Raw genomic sequence first — 25,512 nt, 5'->3', positions numbered from 1 at the left:
TATTACCTAAGTATCACCTAAATATTAAACCCCACAACCACTACATAGTATGTTTGTAGTGTTAAGATGGGTCATCAAACTGCCTTTGAACATAACATGAATTGATAGGTATGAGCATAAAAAAGGCAACAGAAAATGGCTGTACATGGTCCATGTACATGGTCCATGTCTCATTGGCTCAAATATTATCCTCAGCTGATGACCATCAAGGTTATGCTGGATATTTCTTTTTTTCCTTTAAAAAAAAAAAGAAAAAATGAAGAATAGTGTTTAAAATGTAGTCAGTCAAAGCAGATATGTGTCCTTTGCAGAAATGTGAACAAACAAAAAATTGAAAAAAAAATGGGATTCATCTTTTTCATAAAAATGCGAAAAGTCTAAAAAGTCAACTGGACCGAAAAAGAGGCTGAGTGACACTGCGTCATCACGGCTCTTCACCCTTGCTAAAGCGTCCTAAATTCCTTTAACTTGTTGTAGCCATGAACACAAAAACCAGCACCTTTTTGACTACAGTCCTCTTGTAATTCGTAATTGTAAATCCCACAAAATTAAAAAAAAAGTTGACCCAAATTCAGAAAAAAAATCATCACTATGACATGGACCAGCCAGGCAAACGCACATCAACGCCCTCCGATTGGCCACAATATCTTCCTAAATGTGGTGCACGACGACACGTCATGGGTTTGGTCGTTTCATCACTCGCACAACTGTGGAATGGACTTGTGGATGGAAGTCTACCCATCTACCAGCACATGTGTTTGACTGGTCCATAAGTAACTGGATGCTCAAGAGTCTGGATTTCTACTTGTTGAGTGTTTGGTTACAAAGTCCTTGCCTGGAAGAAGGGAGGAAGGAGGAGGCGATGTAGTCGCAGTAAGGAATCAATGTACAATACACGTTAGTGCAAAATGGCAGAGTATTTGTGTGGTCTCTTGCAGGTGAGAGGTCACAAACTCAAATGTCTTGTACCTTGAAATAAAAAAAACCCAGACTGCGAATATGTGATCTCCTCCTCCCTCCTTGTCGTCTGATCTCCTCGTCGTGTCCCGCTCTCCTCTCTTTGCGCCAACACAATCCCTTTAAACTCCTTCTCTGCTGCCTGCCATGCACAACCCTAGATATCCATGTCATATCCGTGTATATGTGTGTGTGTGTTTGCTTCTGTGTGTCGATCAGTAACATCATAACTGGAAGGTATTGTGCAGTAAGTGCCACTAAGTGATCATGTGTTTTCCAACGCAACACAGGAGCCCCTGTGTGTATGTGAGAGAAAGTAAGCATGAACACCCACGCTGTTGACACAGTTATTATAAATATTCGTACATTTTCTAAACGCATTGACTTACGCTAAAGTTAAGATTCCAATAGTGCCACAACATACTAGCCTGCATAGTATGTGATGTAAGTGATGTTTTCTTTGTGTATACTACTCAAATGTGGACACGCAGCAGGATGGGTGATGGTCAATAAGCGCTCTGCTCATAGCACTCACATGGAGATGTCACGACAGGGATTATGGACCGACTACTGCCAGACCAACAGCTACGCGCTGGAAGACGAGTGAGATTAAACTGAAAAAGTGGATAAAAAGGATAAAGAGAAAGGAGGAACAAAACAGGTAGAATGAAGTTGAACGTGTTCAAAAGAAGGAATAAAAAAAACCTTAAATAACCCAGAAAACTAAATTGCTCATAATGTTAAAAACCCTGTGCTGATATCTAGTTGTTAAAACTTTGGCAGCATAAGTCAATAAGTCTTTGTAGTGACCGATAGAGATGATAATGAGGAATGAGTGCCCAATATATTCCAGCCGACTGAGCAGCAGCAGCAGGAAGGACCACACACACCAGCACAACACAGAAACAGGAGCAAATGACACCCGTGATTGGTCAAGAGTCCTTCTGGAGTTCCAATGACAGACACATAAAAAAAATAATAAAAAAGATGAGGCGATAAAACAAAAATAAAATAACCATAGAAAATAAGGTAATGACTGGTTGGCAAATGAACAGAGAAAAATAAAAGCAGCTTTTGTAAAAACGTTAGAGAATGTCGCATACTAACAATAACAATAATAGTAAAGTGGCTGTTGCACTTTAGTTTTGTTCTTGCAGACAGGTGCCGAGTTCCCATGGTTACCATTGAGAGCTCGTGTAAGATTTGAGCAGTTGCATACGATGGTGGACTCCAGATCTGATGGGAAAGAAAAGCAGAAGTACGCTTTAGTGATTGATTTTAAAAGGCGGCCTCAGACCACAGAGTAAGAAATGTGAGGCAGCGCAGTTTGATCGAGTCTAAAAGGAACAATGAAAAGGAGGAGAGGGGATGATGCGTGAGAGAAAATTAGGGTGAAGAACATCTCAAACAGCAGGTGGGGGGAAACTCACATGATGGTTGGGCTCTACCAGTGAGGCGGTACATAGCTGTACCCAGGTGTCCCTTGGGGCCTGTAGGTTGGCACAGTAACGGGGTGTCCTCCGATCTGGGCGTGCTGGGGCGTTGTCAACAGGGTCCCTACGGGAAGGAAACAGCACCACTGACAGGTCATTTTATTATCTGGATTATAAAATCACTTCAAGTGATTAAAAATGAACCCACAATGTATGTTTTGTATACCATATTCTTCGAAGCTCATATATATTAACTTTAATACTACAAGAGGGCGCCCCATTTCACTTTTTTTTTTCACGTCAGTTAACTGTACTGGTCATACAGAAATGTTTTAAAATTTTAAAAACACAAACGTTTGTCAGTGTCAGCTGCAGCTGACAACCCGACTTAGAGAAGACGCGGGCTGTTACCGTCCGCGGACCCGGCGCGACGGGGGCTGTTACCGTCCCAGCCACATTGCGTGCCGTTACCGGTACCTTCGGGCAAGCAGTCTTCAGACTGGTACCGGCCCGTTACCGGCACATCAACCTCACACTTCACCCCAAGTGTAAATACAAATAAGTTACCGACCTATTTTGATTCATCAAATCACGAAATAACCAAATGGATCTAAGGAACCAATTATAATTATTGATACTCCAATGACCTATCAATGTTTGGTCTATTAAATGACAAAAAAGGGCCAACATAAGTTATCAGAGCTCTTGATGGTGGCTGAAGATGTGTTGTGTTCAACCAACAGTCCAAAGCTAAAATATATATATTCACTTTCTTATCGTTGAAGATTGAAAATATCAAATGTGAATATTTGCTTGGTTTATTGAACAAGATCACTTTTTGCAATTTTGGCAAAAACAATATCTATCAAATTGATGATCAAAATAGTTTAGCGTTAGCCATTTAGTTGTCAATCAACTAATCATATATTTGAAATTAATGTTTTTCCCCAGCTATAGTTTGCAAATCTGCCAAAACAAAAGAGAACTCTTCCAACAACATTTCCATAAACATTTGGTAAGCAACATAGTCAAAGACAGAACAGGGAAGACATCACAGCCATTAGTCATCAAGTCATGTCTGACAACTGAAAGAAATAAACATTTTGGTCTCGGTGGTTGTCGTCTTACCTGCACTCATGGCCATGGTTGTCCCGGCGACCATGCCCATGGCGGCCATACCGTTGTTGCGAGGAGCGTTTACAGGGACGGGGGCCGGGTAGAGGGCCGTGGAGGGCATGCTGTTAGGCTGCACCACAGTGGTGTGATGGATCACATGTGGCTGAGCTGCATACACTGGCTGTGTATAGTACGCTCCCTGTCAGGAGGGACACAGGAAACGGTTGGTGAAGCGGAGGGTGTGCATTTGTGTGTGACATTTAAATGTTTAATTTTTTTTGATGGAACTTTAAGATGAACTACTCGGGAATGACTCACACACTGCTGGAACAAGCAAAGTAGACCGAAAACCTCCTGCTTCTGCATTTTCCCACTCGTAGTCGGTTTAATTTGTGTAAATGCAAACTTTGACATTTAGGTCAAAGTTTCGTTTGAGAGTTCCACTTCTGGGTCTCCTTGAGACTATAAACAGATTCTTTCAGTTCAAAATCAAAGACTTCTCTTTCAGTCTGCACATCCACACACTTGTTTTAAGCTGAAACCCAGAACTACGAACTCACATGTATTGTACGTATTATGTATGTATTATTACATATGTATCGTCTTATTGCTTCACTCAATTGTACCAAAATGCTTAAAACAGGGTTCTTACACATTTTGACTAATGGATTTCCATGACTTTTAACAAAATTTCATGACCAAACATTTTGTGAAATCTTGGTATATACACACATGAAAAATTGAGAAAATGTAGTATTTAAACGAACACTGAGAATTACAAAGCATACAGTATAGCATAAATGACACAAATGAATGATAGACATGCATATAAAATTACATAGACCCTTTGCGTCAACACGTTGGACAACGTGAGACTCTTGAAGTGGGGCATGGGCCCGAACGAGCAGAGATACGAGCATTTGCTTTCGCCACAAGCAAATTGTGCCGCGATCTGGCTATCAGGGAACATCCGGCAAAAGAGCAGACTGGCATCTTCGGATGATTTAAAAGAAAAATGTGACTTGGCAACCTTTAGTGCCCACATTACCTCCGCAGTGAGAACATAATTTTTCGTCACAGCGCCATCGGTTAACGCCGTCTGCTTCTTGGCTGAAGCAATCAGCGCGCTCGGCGTAGCAGTTGCCGTGGCCGCTGTGGCGAAAAGGCCGGAGATAGGGGTCACTGTAGCTCCGCTAGCAGCAGCGCTCCGATGTCGGCTTCTCTTGGCATGGCTAGTTAATGCCGCCTCTCCCATGTTCGAAATTTCAAACGATTTGCCTCCACACTACCTGCATTTTGCTCTTTGTCGGTTGTAACCCATGCTTTGTATTTATCCATATTAGGGCCGCAACCAACGATTATTTTATTAATCGATTAACACTCAATGTATCAACGGATAACTTAGGGACTGCACTTTACCTAAACAAAGGTTGCTAATTAGATATGGAACTACAAATCCCAGCAACACTTCCTCTGCATGAAGCCTCATTATGTCGGACTGTTGAACGCAGGTCTGCGTTCTGCACCTCAGAGGAGATGTTTACGCGTTGCTTCTCTTTAAGCCTCCGCGGTATTTTAAAACGAAGACGTTATCTAAGCCAACAGTGCGGCTCAAACAGGGAGAATGAACAACTAGCTAGCGAGCTAACAACAACGGTTAGCCTAGCTGTTAAGTTATCGTACATGCAACACGACTATGCAGTGACATACGAGAGGATACAGGGCTGCATGTCACGTGTTAAGGTGCGTTCACTCGCAGCGCGAATAATTCATACTGCGAGTATGAGAGCGTATGCCTGCTTATATCTTCTTTCATTTAAAAGCTGCATATTAAATTATTTAAAACTCAGCGTAAATGAACAACATGAACATATGAATATAACAAATTTCCATGACTTTTCGGATTTTATTTTTTCCATGACTTTTCCGGGCCTGGAAATTAGCATTTTAAAATTCCATGACTTTTCCAGGTTTTTTATGACCGTACAAACCCCGTTAAAAGCATATTCAACTAACCAGATACAATGTGCACATATTTACCAAAGTGATTGTGTTAAATGTCAACTGAACAGGTGCAACACAATCAATCTCATCAACATTTTCCAGTAGCAGAGAACGGCGTGCGTCTCCAATGTCATGTCAGTTGGAATTCAGTATCCATACCTGTGCGTATAGGTTCTGCTGAGGGTAGGCACTGCGGATGGGGTACATGGCTGTTGGGTACGGGGTGGGGCTGGGAGTGTAGGGAGGGGGCGCTCCATTTGACTGAGTGGGAGGCACTTTGTATTGGGTGCCTGCTGAAGTATATCCTAAAAACAGGAAAGAGCAGAGAGAAAGATTTTAAAATACATTCAAGAGTAACACACCGTATCACTAATCTCATGATTAAGATGATAGGGGATAATTATCTGAGGGTGCTTCACTACAATAGACTCCTTTCACATAGAAGTTGTCATGTACTCTATTGTTAATTAGAAGAGAAAAAAACAACGATTATAGCCGCTTCAAGCTATCATAATTCATCATGTAGGGACTGGATGTTTTTTCTTAACTGATCAGTTGGATGTCATAAATTGACAAAAGATATAATACAAATACTATCGTTTGGGTTTGTAGCGAGGCCGCAGTATCGTGCGTTTGATGAATAACTATTCTTGTATAAATATTTCCTGAATAAAAGCAGGCTTGTATGCGGACCTGTACAAAAACATTGTGATAATCAATATTTTGATTTTCCAAGAAAAATATCTGTCATAGGACTGCTGCATCTTCTCCAAAAGGTCAGTTGGCTGCTTTCCCGGGTCTTATATATTGTAAAATGTTATGTTTTCGGGATCTAAATTGTTGCCGCTTGGACAAAACAATATTTTATGATGAATTTTAGACCAAACGATAATCATTAGTTGCAGCCTTATTGAGACATTTCTTTCTTTGGCATTTCCTACATAATCCACCAGATGGGGGACTAGTGCCATCTTTATATGGGTCTAAAGACTCAAAACAAGCCAAAGGTTTTGTGTAACATGTAAAAAATGTCCCATAATGTTTAAAGATGACATTAGTGTCATCTTTACACAAATTAGTGACATATTTAAACTAGAGTTTAGTTTTAGAGTCAACGCATAGGGAGCATAATAACTTTTTTATGGACAATATACTGTCAAGCATCCGACCAACCTTTGTGGAACACACAATTTAAGTGAAGCCACCATTGAACACTCCTCTTTTGACACTACATCAAAAGGGTTGAAAAGCACAAGGTGTACTGTAGGACAGTGAAGGCATCTCTGATTCAGACCACTGCATTAATGTCTGCTGTTATCTGGGCTCTGCGCTGTGTGGTGCAGTACTGCTGAGCCGCCACCTGGAGGAGCCTGAAGGTCAAACATGCTACTAGCTAGTTGCTGCTGTGGAGCCTATGAAAGCCCTTCTCACACAAGGACAAGGGAACAAAGAGATGCTGGAGCTGTTATGTGCGTCTAAAAGTGTGTGTGTGTGTGTGTGTGTGTGAGTGTGTGAGTGTGTGTGTGTGTGTACACACTCTCGCACAGACACACACGTTTTCAGCGCATTAGAGGACAATGGTGTGTGACACTTAGACAAGAACCCTGCTGATAGAAAATGGTTTGTCTATTCAATAGTCATGAGAAATAATGACATTGTCTAGGGCACGTTTTAAAATCGGACCATAGCTAGCTTGTCTGGAAGTTGATGTTTGTCTGGGAGACAAAATCTAAAGATTTTAAATTTCACCAAACATTAGGCAACGCAGAACGCATAAAATTAAATGTGCAGTTAAATCTTACTACTGCCGATTAAAAATAAATAAACTGAACAAAAGAAAAAAACAACTCAATAATGTGGTTCTTTTGTTAAAAAAAAAAAAAAAAAGGTAAGGCTTGCCAAAGCATACCTGATATTTTGAGAGACTTCCAAAAGATAAGGGGAGGGGGGAGGGGACGAGAGGAGAGGGGGTTCAAAAGCAGCCCAGATGAAATCTACAAACACACCCTGCTTTAGTAGGATACTTAAAATTCAGGAGAATACTAAGGAAACAATTCCAGTTGCTATTCCCCTCCCATTTGTTGAGTAATACTTTAAAAATATGCTTTTATATAGGTGATGCTTTCCAAGACAAACTTCACTCATATTATAACAAATGTCACCGTTTTAGAATTTGACATTATACAAGCCCATCCCTTTGTTCTCAGCAACGGACTAGACAAGAATTTGTCGTTTTGTGCTTTCAAAATCATAAATATTGATGTCTGCCTAAATCATTTTCATACAACCTAAATAACTGTGTAATCAAACAAGAAATGAAGTCGTCCTATAAATGGCCTTGAAGAGACAAGACTGACAAAGAGGCAAGCGGTAATTAATCTGTGGTCATGTAACACTATACAGCAGGTAACCCAAGTTTTACAGGTAAAAAGAAAAATCACAGTAACATAGCTCTCGACTCTAATTATTCAGTTATCGATTGCCAAATTGGTATTTGCCAACTGAAGTCACTACTAAATAAATGTTTAATTTAAAACACAAGCTTTATCTTTGAATTACTCCTCTATTGGGCCCAGACTGTGTTTCTAGGGTGAACAGTTCAAGACTCCACCACACTAAACTAATCTATATCTATATCTATATCTATACAGACACCCCATATCTGGAGAGCACTGAGACAACTGCTATTCCCATCTGCCATGGGGAGCAGACACTGAGCCCCAGCCGAGAACGTATCTGCTGCTATACGGCTACTGGCAGCTGTTCGTGGCTAGCTTCCACTCCTTCACCATCAATGCTGTTTAGGTTAAGATAACACAGACTTCACATCAACCTGCGTTTAGCTCTAAACAACCTTCGTCGCTCAAAATATTCTGCGATAATACACATTATAAAAGCGTGATTGATTGTTGTATTTCATACATTTCTGGTTGACAACAAAATGTTAACGACAAATAAGTCCTTTAAAAACATTATTTGTATGTGGGGAAACATTATTATTATGTGGGGAAACATTATTTGCATAATCGAGCATGAACTCACTGTAGCTCTGTGGATCAGCAGTTGTGAGATCAACCGATTTCAAATTTAAATGTGTAATTTATTCAACACATTACGTGTTTTCCCAGCCTCAACCTAAACACTGACTAGCTTTAATTAAACACAAACACTTTACTCGCTTATAAGTGTGAAATGTATGATTACTCATCAAAAGCATAAACATATTTATGAAAGTTATTCAAGATAGATTGTTGGCACGTTTATTGACTGTTCAAGGCGGTTCATTTTATACATATATCAAAAACACTGTTTAAAGTTTTTCAGTAGCCCTGGCAGCATTTACAAATAAACTAGTAAAAGCTATCTTTGTAAGGTACTCGACTCTGAAACTCAATTTCTACTAATTTTGTTAACTTTTTCGTGAGAATTTATAAACTGTTAAAACATTCCTCTTTATTTGGTTTTACTGTGGAAACTGTTTTGAGTGATCATGCCTGTTTGGCTCAAATGATTCCCGACAAGCAGATGATTATTACAACCATTATCTTTACTCCTATGAATATTAAGTAATTAACCGGACTGCCTTGCTATTTACTGAATTTTATTGACTGTTTGAAAACACAGCATAGCTGTTTTGAACTGTTCAAATTACAGCACTGTGCAAATAAATTGACTGTGCTGTGTAGGATTCAAATATACTATAATAGAGAGCAGTATGTAAAGTCAAGTTGACTGTAGGGCTGCTCAGGGGGGAATTACTAGACTGGGTAATATCTATCTACTTGACGAGGACGGCTTCAACAAGATGCTTTCCGCACTCTCACGAGCAGGCATGACTACATCTCGTTATCTGAGTTCACGACACCAAGATTTGCTGATGCATCCCGTTGTGTCGTTTTTGGGAGTTTGTAATAAGCTTTTAGTTGACTTCTTCATGAAGAGAAAATGACTTTTTCACATGATTTCAATGAGCATGCAGCAACAGCTTCAGGTAGACAGCAGGAAGCAGCCGGGATAGGCAAAAAATATAAGAGAATAAATAAATACGTATAATTACATGTATGCAAAGTCCCAAAATGAACACTATAAGAAGACTAGTAGATTACTATAAGCAAAATATTTAAACAGCATTTGTATAGAAATGATTTCGTCCAAAGATTTTTGAACCATATATGAGGTTAATCACTGTAACCATGATCACTATAGAGCGCTTTTTCTGTATTTTACATCTGTAACAGTATTGTAGAGTCACATTTGCAGAAATGATGGTTGCATTATTATTGTTTATCAAAAGAAATGTAATGTTTGATTCTCAACGGGAGCGCCATTTAAACGCTTGAGGCTTTCTGGCTCCATTTGCACATTTGTTTATATTGTAGGATTCTTTCCACATGTTTCAACTTGTATAATTTTGCTTCGCAAGTTTAATTTTTTTTTTGTATTGTGCAAATAAAGAGACAAATAGGAAACATTATCATATTCACTTAACAATTGGCAGGCAGAATAAAACACACACTTGTATTGTGTTAAAAAAAATGACAATGATGTGCAATCATCTGCATGTACCAGTGTGTCAATCTTTTCAAACAACTTCAACAGATCCCTCACACTCTCAGCCATCTTTGTGGTGTGTTTATCTCTGATTGTATTTCCCTTGAAAACTGACAAACATCCCACGAATTAACTCAAAGAATTGCAGTGTACTGACAAGCAATTTCTTCAGAGATATCACGTTGTTAAATATAAACAAAGTCATCAAATGATGTGTGTGTGTGTGTGTGTGTGTGTGTGTGTGTGTGTGTGTGTGTGTGTGTGTGTGTGTGTGCATACTAGGCCTCACCTGGTGGATACCCAGGACTGCCTGTTTGATAAAGGTTGGGTGTATAGGTGGGAGCCGCGGCCGGGTACCCTCCTGGATAGCCTGAAGAACATCACAGACAAGAGAAATATCAGAAACCATATCTGAACAAACAGAGAGGGCCACAGATGTACACAACAAAACACACACACACACACATATGCACAGGTTGGGCAGAGCAGTATTTGGATTAGAACAGGATGTGCACAGATGGCGCTCATTAAAAAAATGTCTGCACCAATAACACAGTCGGCTGAATGCATCTTACATACAGACGAGACACACCTGCCAATATGGCGTGGGAGGAGATAAATTCAGCAACACATTAGCAATGCAGGCAGACACGTGTGAGGCGCACACACACACACACACACACACACACACACACACACACACACACACACACACACACACACACACACACAGAGGAGAAAGGCAAGATCAGGGTTGGTATCGTGCGTGAGCGAAGTGCTGCTCACTGCTCACTATTATTGGCAGTCAATCTCACAAGCTCTGTTCTGTACTCTTGAGACGCGGCTATATGTAGCTTTGGCTGCAGTCAGGTGGGCCAGTCAGCAGTAACAGGTTTCATAAATATTGTCATCGGTCTATGCTGCAGCTGAGGGTTGTGATGGTTCAATAATCTGTGCTCGGCTAAATTTAATATGCCTGTGTTATAGATTGCACAAATACAAACTAAATAAATGTGGCTTTTGACAAAACAGTAAAACATCAGAGGTATAACAAGACACTTTCAAGTTAAATTCAATGTGTTTCTGGATATTTTCAATAGAACAATTTCGATAATTGACAAATATTAGTGACTCAAAACAAACTAACATCCAGAACCTTTCATAAATGATATGATAACAGACCAGACATCTGGTCTGTCAGCACATCTGGACAACCCTATAAAAACACACTGACCTATTAGGATTAAGTTGGATACATGGCTAAAGAGAGGATCGATCATGACTACTGCTCCCTACATGTACAAATATTTGTATTTGCTTTTTTTTTTTATAAAAAAAAATCTAAAATCAGTACTTAACAGCATATCTTGAAACTCCTTGCAAATGTACAAAATATGTTTTAAACCTCAAACATCGTTTCCCACATTGTCATATTTTACCTGAGCGGCATAAAAATGTCCATTTTACTAACAAACCTAATGATATAAAAACAAATACAATGCTACTCAAAAAAGAGACTTACTAAAAGACTAAAATATACAATCAACCAAGGAAAAATTATCTTCCTAAAATTGATTTTTTTACTTAAATCAGTGTAAATTATCCATCCAAGATTTTTACGACAACAAACAATAACTCTGTTTCTATATTCCTTTTGATGTCTGCTGGTCACATTGAATGTGCCATATATGGTATATTTTCTTATATTCAGAATTCAGAAGTAATTTACTATCAGTAAGATTGGAACATAGGAACGTTTATTTATTTCGGACTGTTTTATCATTTAAATGAGTTTGTATTGAGTGTTTTCGCATCAATGACACACACAAGAAGGACTGCTTACTAACTGAAGCTCATGCAGAAAAAAATTAAGTCTCAGAAAATAATCCCTGAAAAACATGCTGCTCCTCGGACTGTCGCGTGTGTCTTCACATGAACGCACATATCTATAAGCTACACAAATACTTTCATTTTAAATGTGTGTGCAACTTGTTGGTTAATACACTGTCAAAACATGCATCATTCCTGCAGGAAATTTTGATATGCAGTTCAATATCTTCCAAAAGATGGAGAGAAAGAAGCTGAAATGACATAATGGAGCAGCCAAATTAGCCCTGCTCCATGCTTCTGCATCAGGATCAAAAGAGGTCACAAGAGGCAGTCTTTATGTGGCATAACACAGTATGATGTAACAAATCTGACTTGGATGTCAAACTGTGGAGCTACTCTGCCGGGTTTCTGCTTCCTCTGACACTTTTGCCTCATTTACATATCTGATCAAACTGTTTATTGTTATGGAGGCGTTCCTCTTTCTAGTCAAATTTAGTCTTCCACAAACAGTTTATGTTCATTAAGATCCAAAAGAACAATCAGAGTTTTTTCAATGTAGGTTCTTCCATCTTCTTCGTGCATCTCATTAACACTTTTTTCACCTCCGGCACTGAAAGCCTACACTTGTTAAATAAATAAATAAAATTTAAATACTGCTTATTGTAAGTCGCTTTGGATAAAAGCATCAGCTAAATGACATGTAATGTAATGTAAATAATTACTGTGTGAAGCATTACAACTACACCTTGAGCTCAGGGTCCAGTTTCACACTCCTGCTCTGCACTCGGCATCGACTCTGCTTCATTACAAACATCAGTAACTTGCGCCAACATTTTGTGACCATAATCTCCCACCTTCCTTTACCTTATTCAATACCTTCTATCCTATATCCTTTTTCTGTCAACTGTCTTTTTCTATTGCAGCCATCATATGTCGTTTGTTAGGCTCAAAATGTAAAGGCTTTATTCAAATGCTTCGTCTCTGAAATACATTCAACAGACTTTGTGAAAAACAGATTGACTGTTGTCTTTCCATTATTTCTGGATATGATAGTGCCATAACTTACAAAACTCTATACCAACGCATGTTGTATCTTGTATGGTAAAAGGTGCACCATAATAGTAAGCATTTAGAACACTATTTTGTTAGCAGAACGATGGTGTTACTGTGTAATCTGACAGTGCAGCAATGCTCATCTATCCTTGTGGTAGTTTGTGTAGTGAGTTTCAGGTTAAATGAAACAAAAAACAAAAAAAATGGAATAACACTAATCAGTTTAAAAAAAATTAAAAATTAAAAAAGGGGATTAAAGGCAAAACTGTCTTTTCTTGTTCACTCAAAACTGAGCAGCAGTATCGTTTGTCGCTTGCAGCTATTCTTAAAAACATGTTCACAGTGGTATAGATGGCAGTGTGTGTGTGCGTGTGTGCGTCTTACCTGCAAAGGCCATGTTCTTAGGGTTTCCATATGGGGTGCCTGGCTGAACAGGGCTGTAGACTGGATTCATAGCTGAAGCTAACCTGTTCTTACTGAGAAAGAGAGAAATAGACAGTGTGGCAAAGAGGGCAGGGGGATAAGAGAAGACAAAAGACAAATAGAGGAGAGAGGGAGACGTAAGCCGTGTAAATTGGAAAGCAAATTGTTACGATTGCCAAGCATACGCACACTCATCACGGACATAAATCCCAAACTCTGATTCTTAAGGTGACATCCAGCTGAAGGATTTTGCCAGCATGCAACAAAAAATGTAATCCAAAAAAAAAAATCAAGCCCCGTGATATCTCACCGTCAAGTAGGCTCAACCTAAGTATGTATGTAAAAACTGAGACTTTTGGAATAAATGAGACACAAGTACTGATAGAAAGGCACAAGTGCACGTGGATCCAGTGAAAATAATGGTTTGGTTTGCTGTGTGGCATTAAATACAGCTTGCCAAATGTTGCACATCTGCCTAATTTTCACTCCTGCACCAGCGAGGCAGGGCGAGCTTTACCAGACTGGTTTCCGCAAGATGATTGTACAGAAAAGTGGCCACTGAACATTTAAGGTGCTGGCAATGGGTGAAGGTGACCAGTATCAGAGCCATTCATACTACATCTACCGTAAAGGCAACTTTCTCCCCAACGTAGATGAAAATACCTCAAGTGCTCCAAGTTTCAACTTACCTGATCATGGAGAATATGGGCATGGGAAATTGTATACGTGTGTGTGTGTGTGTGCTTGTGTGTGAGTGAGTGTGTGTGCATGCGTGCCCCGTACCTCTTGTGCGTGTCTGGTTGATACATGAAACTGAATTTGTCTGTGGGATGCCCGCTCGCCATTCTTGCTGTATGCAAATGAGGAAGGAGTGGAAGTGGATATGCAAATCTGAAATTAAAACAGCGAGAGGTCATGATTACAACGAACACAGGAAAAGGAAAAAGGAAAAAGAAATAGCTAAAAAGCAAGCACCAGTATCACAGCAAATGGTTAGTGACGCAGCAGGGGAGACAGTGATTTATGTGAGTGTTTGTGGTGACGACTGTGTCTTTAGCCACCAATATGCACCAGTACATAACTGTGCAAATTCAAAACGGTGAATGGATTTTTAAAAAAGATGTCAATAGTGTGTGAAATGGGCGGTTTGCTTCCATTTTAAAATCTCTTGGCATCAGTTGTCCATGTGCGTACATACATTGTTTCTAGCAGTGCTGTCTGACAAAAGGCATGAGGCCATTTTTTTCAGTCCTGTATGTTTATCCTATATGATTTGTGTATGTCCAAGACAAAGTGAGGCATGAACATGATTGTGTATAAATATGTGACGTGCTGTACACAACATCCAATACAAGCAGCAAAGCAAACATTAAGACAGCCAAATGAGAAAGCACAACACACCCAGTGAGTGGGGCAAGTGACGGAGCACAAAATATAGTACAAAAAGGCCAGAGTCTTGCACCAAGCTATGAGTACGCAATGATCCAGTAAGCATGAGCCAGAGCCACAAAAGCATCACACAAACATAAAGCAGAACAGCGGAAGAATAAATTAAGAGAGAAAAGAGGTGTGTGTGTGTGTGTGTTATTTGAGTTCATGTGCATCTTCTGTCTCTTTGTACTTCTGTTTCTGACAGATGGGTTGTTGGCAGAGTCCAGGCCAGTTTCGTCTGGTTTTCACTGTGGCTCTGTCGTGTGCTATGTACAAGAATGCATGAAATGTGTTGTGGCAAGCTCTCCCCACAAAGCACATCACCCATTTACCATGTACAGACTATCAATCATTTGTCTAATTATTTTTCCTGTAGATTTGTGAGTTGGATTGTAAAAAAAAAAAGGACAAACTTAAATCTGATCCATCCTGAGCATGGGCTTTAGGGCCAGTTAACAAAACCTTCAGGTGATTATAGCTTCACTGTCATAATTTCTGGGCATACAAAGTACTATGGTGATGCCAAACGGCACCAACTGACACTTCACATTAGGCAAGGAAGCATTTCAGTTCTCCATCCAGAAACTCTTGACGTCAAAACGCCAATAGGCACTCTGCAACTGAATGAGAGCACAAATACGAGTGGAGTTGCTTTTGAGTCGTTTTCGGCACAACTTCCAGAACAACACACATGTGCATGGCCCCAAAAAAGAGCAACAACATGAACCTGTGCGTGTGTATGTAAAAACAACAATAGTGGCAGTATGTCAATTGCCCAAATTTATATCTCAGGATAAAATAATTTGCCTAGGGAATTGATGAATCTATTCCTGCACATCCCATAGCAACACTCTCTAATCTAATGCATGTCATATGATTTAAGTCCTTCTCCTGGGGCAACACTGCCCCTCCTTTCAGTCTCGCGTTTTCGTTAAATGTATCATTAGCTTTCTCTATCTGACTTAATCAGTCTCTCTACCTGCAAATGCTTGAATACAACAAGATTAACGCAAGGCAAAGTCACCCTCTTGACTCTGTGATGATGTGCTTGATGAAAAGAAAGGTTAGAACAGTTACTCCTGAGGGGGGGATTAATATCTATCAGAATTCATGACAATCCATCCTAAAAATGATAATTCACTCAAAACCACAAATGCTAACCCGTTAATCCATAGCCTCTTATCGTCTTAACAAGCAATTATTGAACAAAATCATCACATGAATGTAACAGTAAACCATGTAAGCGCTTGGTCTGGCAGTTATTCAAGTGAGCAAAGTTGTAATGTACATGTAAATGTGCAGAGGGAAGGAAAAATGCCCATTAACACATGGGCAGGTGGCTAAGCTAACCCTGAGGTCTAGTGCGGCAAACAACACGTACCCAATTACTGTGCCTGAGTAGAGAAAGATGTGCGTGTTCATCATTTTAGTCTGAGCCTGCGTGTATGCAGGCAAATGTGACGAAAACGTGAATGGGTGCGAACAAGAGGGGCACCACAATGAGCCTAATGAAGGTTTCTGACGAACAGAGGAAGGCAGAAATACATGTGATGATGAGTGGGAGTGTCTGTACACAACTCCCTTTGTTTTCAGGGGGAGGGGATGGTGAGGAGCTTCAGGCTCTCTATTCCTTTATTTTAAAAAAAGCTTCTCGAGCCAGAAGACTTTGCGTTTTACAGACCCACTATCTTTCATTTTAAAAGAGCATTCTCCAGAGATTCACCATGAAAGAGACATTACATTTATCTGTGGAACTGTGCAAAGGGGCACATGTACGCATTTGTGGTGCTTAAGGCATAATTTATTAAGAAAAAAAAATAAAAATGACCCCATATTGTTGGTTGCCTGTAAATATCAATAACGCATCCACGTTGCTTAGAGACGCCAGCAAACAGAACTGCTCCGGGGGTACTCAGAGCCATGGCTTTGGGTTGGGTGCGCACAATGAAGTCGAAGGATTTGGTTGTACTACAGTTCTTCCTTCACAAAAGGAACAATCCGCCTTTCTGGTAATTTTAACATCGATACCGCAGTCAGACAATATTTTTACCATGTCAATATATGGCTGAAAATAATGATAGTCATGTCATGCCTTATTTTTTTTAATTAATCTACATCCTCATTTTATACAAACCTATGTCATGTTTAGTCATTTAAGACAAAGAAAGATCGCAAATGTTTGGCATTTGTGCAAGAAAAAAAATGCTTTGCCAATTAAAAGTCGAATCATAATTAATTGTTAAAATTATTATCAAATAATTATCAGATGACAAGTTTGGAATTATTTAAACATTGAAAAGATGATGTTTTGCTAGAATACATTTTTAGATTGCCATTTGCAGCAAACAATTTAAAAAAAAACAGATTTTATACAAAAAGGCATTGCATGTGCATGAAAATGCATACAATTTGCCAAACTGAGGCCAAGTACTATAATGGGTAGAAAGCCTTCACTGTGAAGAAGCTGCAGAGCTGCAGGTGCATGACGTTCTCTAGCCACTGAGGTCTAACTAGTCAAAATGTGTTGGTTTGAATCTAGAATTGTTGCAGATTTGTTTGTCAGCTACATTACAATTCACCATGCACACACTGTGACTTTTGGCTTCTTTTTGTGAAAACAGATTTATATGTCTTTACACTCTCTTCTTGATGCAAACACGACAGACTTCATAGACAGCCGGGATTGCTGCACTGTAGCATTCCTGCATCAGTCAAAGGGCTGCAGATGATGAAACTACATGTGACATGAAACGTTTTTACTCATCTGCGAACCACTTTGTCGCCTTTCAATAGCTATACGAACCAGGGAGGATGCTGCCGCATGTCTGACCCTATAACTGTCTGTCATTCTCAACATGAAATAGAATTTCACTTCAATTTTTTCACCAGTCTATCTACTACCTGTTTATTTCTAACACTGCGCCGATGAAAAACATTTCAAAAATGGGAATTCACACTGAAAACTGACAGTGACCAGACAAAATGTGGTACGCGGTGTCTAATGGATGTGGTTTCCAAACCTAACTTGATTTGTTTAGTACTTTATCACTCCAACACTGTCCAAATATTAAAGTACACAATTCATTCAAGATTCATTTGCGAAGTGGAAGCAGCAAATATTTAGCATTTTTGTTAAATGAATGTCTGAAGCAAATCAATGATTAACACAATAGTTGCCCATTTCTGGCAACCGACCAAACCTGTCAACTTAACATCAACACTCAAAGTGTATCAGGAGCTTGCCGTCTGTTCAGCAAAACATTTCACGAATGCTGACATTAAGACCGTCCAGCACCAATTTTTTAGGACTTTGTTAAGTTTAAACTCTATTAGTAGGACTTTATTTGGGTTGAACCAACAAGCTATAGCCTTATGGCCGAGTACAAACACACAGCTCGTCCTAGGCTGCATGCCAACAGAGCTGGTGTGTGTATAGCTTTAAATGTTTTGTGTGAGCCCAGTAACGTGATAGTCAGGTCTTACCTTGCTTCAGATCTTCAAGGATTATGTCCACATATTTAATTTGTGTATGTTAATATAAAATGTGTGTGTTGCAAAACAATAATTGTGGTTCCACTCCATAAAAGGGAGATTCCCACTGCCTAAGGACGTAATAATGAGGGAGGAGGATTGTGAAAGAATAAACCTTTCACTCACTTACTCAAACACACACACAAAGAGCTACCATTCCTAGAGAACATGTACAATACAACACACAACCCCCACTCCATCCTCCCACATAATACCTCACCAGGCATCTACTCTTTAAAGCAACAAATCAAAACCCGTGGGCGTTATTGCACTTCAGCACAGGAGAGAATAGAGATGAACAGCTTCTTTTTTTTTTAAAACCCTCAAGAAGGCGGCATTTCACTTGGGTCATATGAAAAGGAAACAGATAAATAGAAATCATAAGACATAAAAATTGCTGAGTGCAACGCGGTGCATTCATATTTTATTTTTCTTAGGGACCAATTCATTTTTAAAATACCTTTCTTCATAATGAGTCATACATTTAATATATGAAACACAGCCAATTTCCCATTTGTTCATTTAATTCTATAGCATATTATTTTATTAGTTTTCTGTCCTGTAAAACTATGAGTAATCAGAAATGGTTATTCCTTTCAGATCTTTTTAAGCAACAACGCCAAAGATACATTGGTGTGCTTACTGCTGATAAAAATGATTGCAGTCCCACTGTATCACTGATAATTTTTTTTTTTTTAAAAACAGAAAGCTGCATTAAGACCCCTGAGTACTTGGGTTAAAATTGTGACTACCACCATCTCTCTTTGAAATTAATATTTATAGAAAATATTGTGCTCATGAAGGTATTCATGGCTTTTGAAATGGCAGAAATCCTAACTACAACATGATATCTAACACAGCACAGGCCCAAGGCACAGACCAACTAACAGTGCTTGCTATCACAGTCAAAACTGACATCCATAATCAAGTCAGAGACCAAATCCATCTTGCTACAGTCAGTGCTCAAAGGCAGTTTGATGGCATCAGAAATCCCTCCTGCCTTCCACACAATCAGACCTGCCCTGCAGCAACAAGCTCCAAACAGCCCAGGGCTATTTCAAATCTAGGACAGCACTATACTCTTTGGGACAGAATCTCCCCTTTTCTCGGCGCTGGCTTCCTCCTACTCTATTCTCCTTTCCAAAATCATCTCATCAGTCACACACCTCATGGGTCTGCATCTCTGGATTATATGACAATATTGTGAAAGCCCACTCAAAATGGATTTTTTTTTTACCATGAAATATATATATATATACCCTTTAACATTATCCCTTTATAGACATGTCTACACCTGCTCTGGTCCATGGTTATTTAGGAAGAGACCTACATTATAGTATGGAACGTTTTCTAATTTACTGAAACTGAGGTCAACATTTGGATATTTTGCTGTAATACAGTTTACATCCTATCTTATAATTTTATGATTCTCTGGTGTAAAAAGCTGAAATGCCTGAGATACTTTTGTCGACTTTCTTGCTAAGAATGCATCAAGTACTTTTCATTTCATTCATTTCAAGTAAATTTACTTTTAACAAGTTCTCAAAGTACTAAGGAATTATAACATCAATAGTAGGCCTGAAAGATAAGGGACAGCCTATGGCCATGCTAAACTACTGCTGAGACGGAAACAATCATATTCATCCAACAATATTGTTGTCTGGTGTGTATACAAGAATCTGCCAAGAGATACCTATAGGCATGTTACCAAAGTTAAATTCATCGCTTAAGAAGTGCCACAGAATAATGCAAAAACTCTGGGTTATCATCGTTGCCAACCAAGTGAACATTTAAGAGCGTGAACATTTAAGAGCTCTAGAAGAAATGGTGAATATATATTTCTAAAGCATGTGTTAATCCTATGAATCTTACTTTTTGCACCTTGAAATTCTACCTCTCCATTAAACCAGTTCAAATCTATAATCAATGGAATATTTCCTAGACTAACGGTAGTGCATAGAGTGAAACCTAAAAGCCCCAACAAGACTTGTTTCTTTACCAAAAATTAGCTGAAAATGAATTAACCCATGCCAATTGCTTACATGGTAGCAGACTTATTAAAAGCTGACTCTGGCATGTCTGTACGTACCGAGGTACAAATGCATCCTCAACACTGTAAACATTTCTTTAAAAATCTTTTAAATAGGCAGGCACTAGTGCATCTTGCCTATTGCAGTAATGAGAAAATAACGAGCTGCTGAATAAACCCAAAGTTTACATTTGGTCATAAGTTTGATGTTGAATTTTAAAAATCTTTCCAATACATCCAATCGAATGCATCAATATATTTGAATATTAATATCTGTGTGATATAACAGATGACCGTATTAAGGGCGAATTATACTCTTGCAACTACAACTGCGGCTGGCCACGCAGTCAGATTGACGGACTCGTTTTGGTTTATAGTTCCCGTGCGTTTTCCATACGCCACAACAGCAGGTGGCGCAACGACCGTTTAGAGTCGACCTGCACACCATGGTTCACCAATATCTCCCTTCAGGAATTCACTGCCATCTGCGTGTTCTTATACTCCGTCAGACGGGTTATATAAATGCTCATATTTGCAGATCTCTTCAGCCAAACGTTCTATGGCTTTTAAAAATAGCCGTATTATGCTATGAAACTGGAAATGCGAGACTCAGAAAGGATGCGATTACCGAACCAGTCACAGTCTTGCAGGCTTGCGTTGCTTTGACGGATAGTCAGAAATTTGGGGTGACGCACGCAAGCACGCAAAATGGTCGATTTCACCACGCAAGGGCAGCCATGCGTGTCTTGCGTCTCTGCATAAAACCTGCATATAAATCAGCCTTTATAAGCAGTTATTGTGGTGATATTCATCATAGAATTGCACCTAAAGCTATTTAGTTGTGGTTAGATGGCTTAAAATCAGATGTGGAAGACCGGAAACATGGTCGTCTGTGTATAGAATTAGGGGCGGTGCCTGCTCAGGCCTGTGTAAGATAACCAATCAGAGCAGACAAGCTTTTTGAGCGAGCCCTTAAAGAGACAGGCTCTCCCTAAAACAGACCATTACAGACAAAAAGAGGTGCTACAGCAATAGATAAGACAAAAAGCATTTTCTGTTTATGTACACAAACGCAATTAAAAAAACACCACAGACCATGGAAATTAAAATTTGAATGTAAATGTTGACATATGTGGCAATTAAAACATTATGATTATTCACTCTACAATTTGTTTACTTTTTCCCCCAGCTGATTTAAGAATACATTTCTTTTTCTTTAACTTGTTAGGCTTCATCCCTTGGGTTTAATTAGATATATGTTCATTAAACACACTGCTACTGGACTACAACATGAAGAAAAATGATCAATCCTGACTGTAGGTATCAGTACAACAGTGTGCAGTGCAGACACATGTGGTCTATGCAAGTGTGTACTGTGTGTGTGCGCGCGTGTGTATGTATGTACAAAGTGGCAGATCCCCGCCCCCCCACCCCAATATGATTAACACTGAAAGCATTTCAACTTTGCCTCCAGGGATAAGTTCAACCTTTTATCCTTTGATGTTCCTCACCTGCCACTGTACACATGCGAGCGAGCACACACGCAGATCAAAGATCAATCAATGATGGTCAGGAATCTGTTCGGATATTAAAAAAACAATGTTTTGTCATCCAATTAGAGCTGCAATGGTTAGTATATTAATCAAATAGACAATCATTAGGTAATTAATTGCCAACTATTTTGATAGTCGATTGTTAAAATTAAAATGGCAAATCGTTATCGATGTCCTTTTCAAATGCAAGCATTTGTTGCTTTTGCTTTTCTTCCATTTTGTATTTAACGATGATGAATATAATAATTAGAGCCCCAGTTTAAGTCCTGAATTCGAGTGATATAAATCATATGCATTATGAAATTCGGTTGAATTCAAATGGCAACCTTATTGTCTAACATCACTGAATTTCCAGGCAATCCAACAACATACTTGTTTGTAACTACTATTCTTTTTTTGATGTTGGTCATCGTCTCAAGGGACGGTGGGCTGGACACCAGAGGAGGGTGAATCTGGAAGCTGCCGTCTCTAAGCATCTTGTTCACTGATAAACATATTAAGTGGTTCAAACCACACGGGATTAAAGAGCTAGAAAAATGGCCTGTTTTAGAACCACCGACTCTCAAAACATTAAGTGACTCCAGCTTTCTATAGTCTGGCAGTTTTACGGCTGCATTGTACAGCCCACCATTCATACACTGAGACTGCGCTAAACACATGCCAAAAGCCATATGTCACACACGTTCCTCTATCATGGCAGACAGGGGTCACCTTAGCCCGAAGATTAAACTGAAGCTCTAGTTTGGGTCCAACGCAAAAACAGTTGAAATGCCATAAATATATTGCAATTTCTGAGTGGATTTCTCAAGGATGACCATTGCCCCTGCATTTTAGTATGCCTTCATCAGGGGGGTGCAATTCTGACAGAAACTTCTTGATTTCAATAGTCTTAAAAAGGTTGTGCACAGCCTGTTCATTTGCATGTGTCGTATTTATTTTGGGTAGATGCAATGTGACTAATGTTGTTTAGCCTCAAGTAGAACCCAGGTAAAAATGTTTTTAAAAAAACCTAGATTACTAAATGTCTAACACACATGAATGAGCCGTGTGCATCTTCCAGTCTCTACAAAATACCATTTTGAACTGTACACAGAACTTAAACTGCGTTGCTCTGGTAAGGGCCAAGAACAGCGTCTCAGAAATCCCTTTCTACAGATACGGTTGCTTGAATTAAACTGGATTAGTGGTCAATGAGTAGAGCAAGTTATCCCCAAAATAAAGATAATCATGACGAGGATTCATTTCACTGATAAGACTAGTCATAAGAGAAGAAAAATATGCCTGAAGCATTTTTGTGTAGATCTGTCTCTTTTGAACAATGTATGGCTGCGTTCAGTTTTTGAATTCTGTGTCGTCAGTGAGTACAGCAGTTGACAGAGACTGTTAAATCTTTTCTAGCACTGAATAATTAGTCAATCAAAAGAAAATAAATCAACAATAATTATGATCATAATTATTTGTTTAAGTTCTTTACCAAGCAAAAACTGCCAAATATCTACGTGCAGTCTGCTCTTCTCTGATTAAATGGCCTTATTTAACATATAATACAAACAGTGTTTCGGTAAGGAGTTGGTCAAACAAAAGAAATTTGAAGACGTCATTGTGATTTTGAAAAATGTGTTTTGGACAATTTACACCGTATTCTGACATTTCGTAAACTGAACATTATGGTTTTTTGGTTGTTGTTTTTTTTAAACGCTCAGCCAATGTCTAAATATATATGCATTAGATTCTGCCAAACTAATTGTATTTTGCATTTGTAATACTTGTTCGAACAATCGGGCGTCTTCATCTAACCCAAACTGAACATCAGGATCCACATGTTTATTATGAACCTAATAATAGATGACGTGCACAGACTTAGCTAGTGAAAGTGATCCATTAAAATCCAAAAATGCAGAAAGACGCTACAGTTATTTTTAAAACTGCACAGACGCAGCACAAAACTCCGTTAAAGACACATTAAATACACTCCAGGATACATTTTTAGTTTCATATCGGTGGTTGCAACCGAGAGGTTACAGCCTGCCACACGTTTGCATTTACTACCGCATCAACGGTTATTATATAGTTATATCCATCAGAGTACGGTAACTTATTGGCAGTGCATTGGCATTCCTGCGATAGCGAGCAACGCCAAAATACAGCCATGGTTGGACAAAAAAAGGGTCACACTCAAACAAGCTTAAGACACCATTTTGAAAAATCCACCGATTTCTAGATAACAACTCCGAGATGCCATCTTGCCAATTATCACCAGATTAGCCACCGTTAGCACGGCTATTCAACCGTTCCCGAGGCACACCCCCGTGCGGGAATCTAAACAGCGGCTCACACATATTAGTAACGTCAGCTTAGCTTGTCTGCTCTCCTAAAAAAAAAAAAAAAACGTAGCATCCTCGCATCCCTCGGCACGCGCTGCTCAAATGGCTAATTAGCGAGCTAGCCGAGTAAGAGATTAGCCAACGACAGGGAAAAACACTCGCAGGGAGTCGGACCGGACCGCAGCGGTACGACAACAGCGACCGTTGCCGCCGAGGCTCAAACTCTGAACGGCAACATAACCCCCAGTAACACCGATGCGACAATGACCATTAGTATCGGTTTGCCTCCGCGATTTCAGCTAGCTAGCTCGCTTAGCTTAGCCCGCTAGTTCCCCCAACTGTCGCCACCGCGGAGGACAATTGAAGAAAAGAACAAAACCCGAAAAAAACTAGCAAATCGACACATGGACGTTCCCTGCCCTCCTTTATAAACATCGGTCGAGACTTACCACTTGGTCGAAGAAATAAAAAAAGATTCCCCGTGTGTGTACGTGATGTCTCCCGTGTGTCTGCGCTGCCTCAGGTCGGTGCGGACTGGCTTTGCTACAGCAGCGTTTTTTTTTTGTCGGACCAGTGGCGCAGAGAAGACAGCTTTCACCCGAAGAGACGGCCACCGTGTGGGGGATGGGGATGCATTGCCGGGAGGGAGAGAGGAAGGGAGGGATGCAGGGATGTAAGGAGAGAGGGGGGGCGAGTGTGTGTGTGGGGGGGTGTCTGACCCACCGATATATATATATATATATATATATATATATATATATATATATATATATATATATATATATATATATATATATATATATGTAGTGGAGTGTTTTTTCACAATAGCTGAATAATGATACAATGTACGCACACAACGATGTAATTCAGACTTAGAAAAATGAGTAAATGATAATAACATATATAACCGGTTTTACTCTCAATCAATCAATAACGGAGCATTTCATTTTAAGGGTTAGTGCGACTGTGAAACGCCAGTCTACTAATATAGATGATGTCGATGAAGCAAGATGGTCTAATTTACAGGCTATTGTATAATAACACTGTAACTTCTTTGTTCTGTTTCGTGTGTGTCATTGAGTCTGTGGGTGTTGTGTTGATGATATGTTACCTGTATGTTGTTACGTATATAATTGTGAGTAACACTATACTATATAAATATATTAGTGTATGTTTACAAAAAGCCTGCTGATATGTGAGTATTTCCAAGCAGAAGAGTGTCTGTTATTTGTTCAGCGTCATTGTGGTAGCGAGACGCTACTCCAGAAATAGCTGGA

The 25,512-nt window shown here is 39.4% G+C and overlaps 1 protein-coding gene across 2 annotated transcripts; it reads right to left on the bottom strand.

The window, feature by feature from the left end:
- Positions 1 to 245: 245 nt before the first annotated feature.
- Positions 246 to 24,880, bottom strand: fam168a (family with sequence similarity 168 member A). 2 transcript variants are annotated; one of them, XM_068584289.1, is made up of 8 exons: positions 24,685 to 24,880; positions 14,151 to 14,258; positions 13,329 to 13,420; positions 10,351 to 10,431; positions 5,670 to 5,815; positions 3,519 to 3,705; positions 2,388 to 2,514; positions 246 to 2,193 (listed from the first exon to the last, which is right to left on the bottom strand). In XM_068584289.1, exons 2-7 carry the CDS (start codon positions 14,210 to 14,212, stop codon positions 2,402 to 2,404), a joined length of 681 nt encoding a protein of 226 aa, XP_068440390.1. In that variant the 5' UTR covers positions 14,213 to 14,258; positions 24,685 to 24,880; the 3' UTR covers positions 246 to 2,193; positions 2,388 to 2,401. The 2 variants fall into 2 exon arrangements, with proteins under 2 accessions (XP_068440390.1, XP_068440391.1); XM_068584290.1 differs by lacking the exon at positions 14,151 to 14,258 and having other exon boundaries at positions 24,685 to 24,879.
- Positions 24,881 to 25,512: the final 632 nt, after the last annotated feature.

This window comes from Clinocottus analis, unplaced genomic scaffold, assembly GCF_023055335.1.
Source record: "Clinocottus analis isolate CAN_PGR_092001 unplaced genomic scaffold, fCliAna1.0.p SCAF_2, whole genome shotgun sequence".
NCBI lineage: Eukaryota > Metazoa > Chordata > Actinopteri > Perciformes > Cottidae > Clinocottus > Clinocottus analis.
This window is presented reverse-complemented; position numbering and strand designations above follow the sequence as displayed.